The 6,238-nt window shown below is 38.7% G+C and overlaps 1 protein-coding gene across 1 annotated transcript; it reads right to left on the reverse strand.

Annotated features, from left to right (window-relative positions):
- Positions 1-274: 274 nt before the first annotated feature.
- LOC140662433 (olfactory receptor 6B1-like) lies at positions 275-1,259 on the reverse strand. Its single transcript, XM_072885874.1, has one exon. It carries the CDS (start codon positions 1,205-1,207, stop codon positions 275-277), a length of 933 nt encoding a protein of 310 aa, XP_072741975.1. The 5' UTR covers positions 1,208-1,259.
- Positions 1,260-6,238: the final 4,979 nt, after the last annotated feature.

A 6,238-nucleotide genomic window follows, 5' to 3' on the forward strand; every position in this document is an offset into this window, starting at 1 on the left:
GCTCTAGTATGACTAATTATATTGCTATTGTAGCAGAATAAATTACAGCCAGGTGTAGTTCAGTCATCAAAGCACCCTCATGAATGGGAAGGAGACACTTCCACATAGAAACAATGACACAATTTCTTCCTTGCCAGACTTCAGTGCAGCAAGACAGTGATGATTGAGTCAGCAATGAACAAGCTGTAGTGCACTTACTCAACTACATTTCAAGAAGGAAACTTCTCACTACTGTCCATGTTCCTCTGTATCCTTAGCCTAGGTGTGCAACTTATCAGTGTGCAGAACAGCTTGTACCTATGACCTTTCTCAGAATCTCTTTCACCTCCTTGTTCCTCAGGCAATAGATTAGAGGGTTCAGTGCTGGAGTGAATACAGCATAAAAGACAGACACTATTTTGTTGAGGTTGAATGGATGGATCCTCCTGGGCCTGGCATACATGAAGAGAGTGGCTGAGAAAAAGATAATGACTACAGTGAAATGGGAGGTACAAGTGGAAAAGGCTTTTCTCCGTCCTTGGGCTGAAGGCATACACAAGATAGTTGACAAGATACAGCAGTAAGAGAAAACAATGATCAAGAGAGGTATCAGCAGGATCACCAAGGCTAATACAAAGTCCACAGTCTCTGCAAGGGACATGTCAGTGCAGGAAAGGTTCAGGACTGGAGATATGTCACAGAAGAAGTGGTTTATGACTTGTGGACCACAAAATGTGAGGCGTGAAATAAAAGACACCTTGACCAAGGAAATGGAAAAGCCTCCTGCCCATGAGAGAATTGACAGCTGAAAGCACAACTTGTGTGTCATGATGGCTGGGTAGCGCAGGGGATGGCAGACAGCCAAATAGCGGTCATAGGCCATTACAGCCAAGAGGACACATTCAGTACACATAAGGGAGATAAAGAAGTATAACTGGGTCATGCAGCTGGAGAATGAGATGGTGATGCTCTGTGACCAGAACCCAAACAAAAGCCTAGGCAATGTTACTGAGACGTACCAAATCTCCAGGAAGGACAAGTTCCCCAGGAAATAATACATGGGCTTTTGGAGGTGATGGTTCCTTTTCACCACAAAGATGATGATTGCATTCTCAGTGATTGTTACCATGTAGGTGACCAGAAAGACCAGGTAAAGTAAGAACTGGACCTGCAGCCTATAGGAAAATCCCAGAAGAATGAACTCATTGATAGCAGTTTGGTTCTTCATTCCACATTGGGTGCCCACAGCTATCCCTGCAAGTGTCAAAGCAGAAGAAAAAGCAAATGTAAGAGTTCCAACAAAGCAAGTTTGTGTGAAGAATTAGGGCACTTAGTAAACTGTTTCCTGTGGAAATTTTTTATAAAGTAGAACCAACATTACTTACAAGAAAGAAAGAAAGTGAGAGGGACACAGGTCTGTTTCCAATGACTTGTTAGTTTGCTTTCAATAGCAACACTGGAAAAACAACACAAAACTTAGCAAAAAAAGCTCCAGAAGACAACTGTAATGCACACTATTTTCCTGTAGGATGGAGAATGGAAGAACACAGACACTCACATTGCTGAAAACAGGACCACAAAAGTTCAGGTAGTATATAGAAAAAAAAGGCTAAACATAGATGTAATACTAATTGAACACAGTTTTGAAAATGTTGGACTTTCTTAATTTCCTATTAGGAAGTTATCCACCCCTGTATTTTTCAGTGATAGTGGTGAGGTTTATCAGAAGAGACTGCTATAGAGATTACAACTCTCTTAACTGTAGATTTTAGGAGTTTATCTTTAAGCAAGAAATTTTTAGTGAATCTAAACACTGGCTCCTCCCGTGGGTGGTTCATCTAACTTGTGTTAAACACCTCTCTGAGAGAGAAGAATAATTCTTTCTCATTTTCAATTTGCACTTAGCTCTGATTTAGACATCTATCTAGTCAATGGTTTAACTTCAATAACTTAAAGTAGATATTGCATGTTTCTATTCTATTGACTGTTTTGCTATAGAATCCTTTTATAAGCAATGGATATCTGCTTAAGGCATTAATTAAGCCTTGGTAGCCTAGAGTATAATTTGTCTTTAGACATATCTCCTTCCAAAACACATCACATATTTGCACTCTAGAAATTCCTATTTCTCCTAATGGACATTTTAGTGATCCTTGACTGACCTTGAAGTAGTTGTCTGTACCATAAATGATTTAAGATGGAGTAGGTGAGGTTTATTCTTACTGCTTTAAGGGAAACGAGAGCAAATAATGAACACATAAATATACCTCATTCCAATCTACTTACTTGTGTGGTCCTGAACATGTGTGGTCCACATTTGTCGTCCCTAGTTAAGGGACGACAAATGTGACTGGAGACAAGGAACAAAGCTTTGGCAGTTTCTTTCTCGAAATATGAAAACAGAAGACTTTCAGGAAATGGCAAGCAGGATACCTTTTTGATACCTTTTGTCCATCCAAAAGAAAAAAAAAATCCCTTTCTACAGAACAAGTCCTGAGCAAGTTCTAAGATGCAAAGGAGATTCTGAGCAAAAAAATATTCTCTATAGAGAATAGCAGTGACTGTCTAAAGCTCAGTGAAGAGTTAAAATGGCACAAGAGATCATCAGGCATCTGCCCCCACATTCAGCCCCTACAGTGCTCCTTCTATCCTGTCTCTACTACTCATGTCTTCTTAATGAACTTAATAAAAAGAACTGTACATCTTCCAATTAGAAAAGTCATTTGTCAAAAAGAATAGACACTGATGTGATACACATCAGAGGGTATTTTTGGATTTGCAAAACACACTGGGTGTCTTTGTATTTACAAGGCACACTTACAGAACATCAAAATCAAGGCAAGGAATGGCAAGGCAAGAAAAAAGTGCTTTTTTATTAAGATGGAAAATTTAATGGAAAGAGTTGATGTGTTTTGCTATTATTCTTGACTTGCAGGTATATTCCCTCATTATACATCTGACAGTTTACATGAAAATGTATGGGATGGGATGGGATAATCAAGAAGAATTGGTTTTTTAAGCATTCAGCCCAATAATTTACACCGTAATGGATATATGATTTCCTGATTTATTTATCTGTTACTATAAGAAAGCATTAAGACTTACCAATTCAGGATTTCCGGGTATGCATGTGGCCTTTAAGCTTTTGTAATGAGCAGTGGATCAGATGTATTTTTTCTAACCTACCTGAAAGGTTGCCCTTTAAAGGACTCTGTGTTTTTCAGGGAAAGCTCCCTTGTACAAAAAGGCCCGAGCTAATAAAGTCCTCTGCCAGTTAAAGAAATGAAAGGGGAGAGGAAGCTTATTATCTCTAATTATCTCCAATAATTATCTCCAGATGTTAATTTATATGTATAATTGTAGGTAGTAGAAACAGAGTCTGAAATGAGATCAGGGGAATAAAGACCATAACAGAAACTATACTTGTCATGTTTTGTACAGAATAACAAGTGTTCTTTCTCTAAAATATATTAGGAAGACAAAACTAGGTAGGAATTATATTTGCTGAATTGTTGGGGAATTCTGCAGTTTTATTTTGAATAAAAAGATACATTCTGAGATGCATTTTTTTCTTTTTTAAAAAAATCTCCTTCAGTTTACACATCTAAACATTGAAGGTGCAGGAATTTATTCAAGTTCAAGAAATCTACCTGTACAGCACAGGTAGTCAAAGCTCTCAGCAACATGAAATTTCATTTAAAAAAAACCCAACACAAACCAAAACAAGACATTCTTTGCTGGACCAATTCTCTGCTTATATGAAAAAACAGTGAGAGATGGAAAGATTATACCAAACACTTTTACTTTTCACTTGAAACAATCTAAATGTCAAAGCTTTGAGAATAATTAGTAAGTAAATGATCAATTGCAATTGTTCCCCAACTGATTTTTTTTTTTTTAATACAAAGTGTTTTTTCTACCAAAGAAAAACTGAGGTGGCATTGTTTAAGAATTCTGGGGAATGTCTTTCAAAGCTTTTTACTCTTGTGTGATTCTTTCTCTCCTGTAAACACTATTTTCCATTAAAAAATGACAACAGGATTTCAAACAAAATCTAAAGTTTGATGGACCAACCTGTAGTTCTTTCTTGCCCGTTTTGAAGATGGATGCAATATTTGCATTTTGGTGGCTTTGCAGACTTCCCCTCATTTCCATGACCTTTCAAAGAGAGCAAAGTTAATTAAATGAAGCTATCTGGAACCAGGTTCAAAACAAGTGAAGTAAAGCAGTCTTTTTACAAAAGTTTATCAGTTAGAATGAGTTAGATCTAGTTAGCATAACTGACAGCATTAGCAGGTGAAGTATAACTGAATTTTGCCTTAGTACAATTAGACAAAATATGATTAACCACCTCTCCCAAACGGTAAAATAGCTTAGTGTGCTCAAGAAAATACATAGCCAAACTATTCAAACAAGATGTTAATCAAAAAGGAATGCAAAACTCTTCAGAAATGGCTGGGAAAAACAGGTTGTGAAAGCCAATAATGGTGACAGCATACCAGAGACCACCAGTGCAATTTGAATGGACACATCACCAATGTGGTATTCCTTACCCAGTCCTATTACTAAGGACACTTAGGAATGTCTGGGTTATCCAGGAGTACCTGATAGACTTCACAGGGGAAGAACCACTGGGATCCACAACCATGTCTCCAGGAAAATCCCATGTCTTTGTACCAACATAATATACAGCATGGCAGGACCTACCACACTATCTTGCCCAACGTCTCCCCAGGACTGCATTTTCTTTCTCCCACACAATGGGGAGGCTGCATAAAAAACCCACTGTGCTAACCCACTTGGCTTCTCTCTCTCTCTCTCTGTCATCTCTTGCCAAAAACAGGTAAGTTGGGTCATTCGTAAAATTGCATGTATCAGTGATGAAACTGTTCTGGTATCCAAATCCATTTAGACCTACACTGTCATTTGGTCTTAAACCATGACAGAAGGATAGCTGGAGCTGCACAACTCCTTTCCAAACAACATTGTAGATGCAAAAAGTTCACATTAGTTCAAAGGAAGATTGAATAAATATTTGGAAGAATAGTCTGTTGAGGATTACATAGCAGACAACAAAAATCAGGTTCAGAAAAATCAAAAAGTAGCCAGATAGTATACTCAGATGACATGACATATATATGCTTGCCCAGTCTTTGTTTCTATGGGCAATTTTTTCTGGTCACTGTTTGAGAATAGATAGAGGACTAGACTCATCCTTCTTCTGACACTGTAGAACTGTTCCTGTGATGAAAAGAATAGTGGTATAGAATTTTACCTATTTCTCCATTACCCATTCTGGGATCATACATTGTTAGATGTTGACATTTTTCATCTGGATATTTAAAATCAGATGAAATAACAAAATTTCTCTTTCCTTTAAAACTGACCTGAAGATTTCATAGTAACTTATAGTTAGTTAAGAATGATAGGTTATGTGATAAAAAGCTTCTCTCCACACATATAGAGGAGCACAGAGAAAGAATGACAGTGGTGGGAGGGGAGTACAAATAACCTAAAAAAGCTCTTCATCATGCTATCACAGGACAGCAATCAGCCCCATTGTCCAGGTGGAAAAATCATCAAGATGAGTCAATAGAAAGGTTCTTATATGATGCAGGGGAAGAGCACTTTGACATTGTAAAAGACTTATTATGGGATGTTTCTGGGGGGAACCAAAAGGGACACATTAAGCTGATTTAGGGAGGAAAAAGGATGGGAAAATAGAGAGATATGGGAATACAAGGGCATATTGGGTGTAGGTGGCAAGACTTTAGTAGCAGGGGTGTGTGTAGGTGTGGTCTCTGTGACAAGAGGCCAGGGGCTTCCCCATGTAGGATATAGGTAGGTCCAGATGGCTCCAAATATACCCAACACTGACCAATGCTGAGCCCATCAGTGATATCTGAGGCACCTCTGTGAAAACATGTTTAAGAAAGGGCAAGAAACATCAGACAGAGAGAGGAGGAGGGAAAAAAAGGAGTGAGAAACAGAAGAGTAGACAGCAAGGTCAGAGAAGGAAGAGGAGGAGGAGGTGCTCTGTGACGCCAGAGCAGATATCCACTACAGCCTGTGGGGAGTCCATGCAGAGCAGTTTTCCTGAAAGGAACTGCAGTCCATGGAAGAGCCCACGCTGGAGTAGATTTTCCTGATGGAAAAAGCAGCCCATTGAGAACACATGCCAGGACAGATTTTTTTCCTGAAGATCTACAACCCATGGGAAGCATCCACACTGGAGCTGGGGAAAAGTGTGAGAGGGAAG

The sequence above is a fragment of the Ciconia boyciana genome, chromosome 22 (assembly GCF_034638445.1).
Source record: "Ciconia boyciana chromosome 22, ASM3463844v1, whole genome shotgun sequence".
NCBI lineage: Eukaryota > Metazoa > Chordata > Aves > Ciconiiformes > Ciconiidae > Ciconia > Ciconia boyciana.

Bases quoted from the DNA above. Each gene is read 5' to 3' on its own strand.
- LOC140662433 (XM_072885874.1), bottom strand. From the start codon at position 1,207: ATGAAGAACCAAACTGCTATCAATGAGTTCATTCTTCTGGGATTTTCC.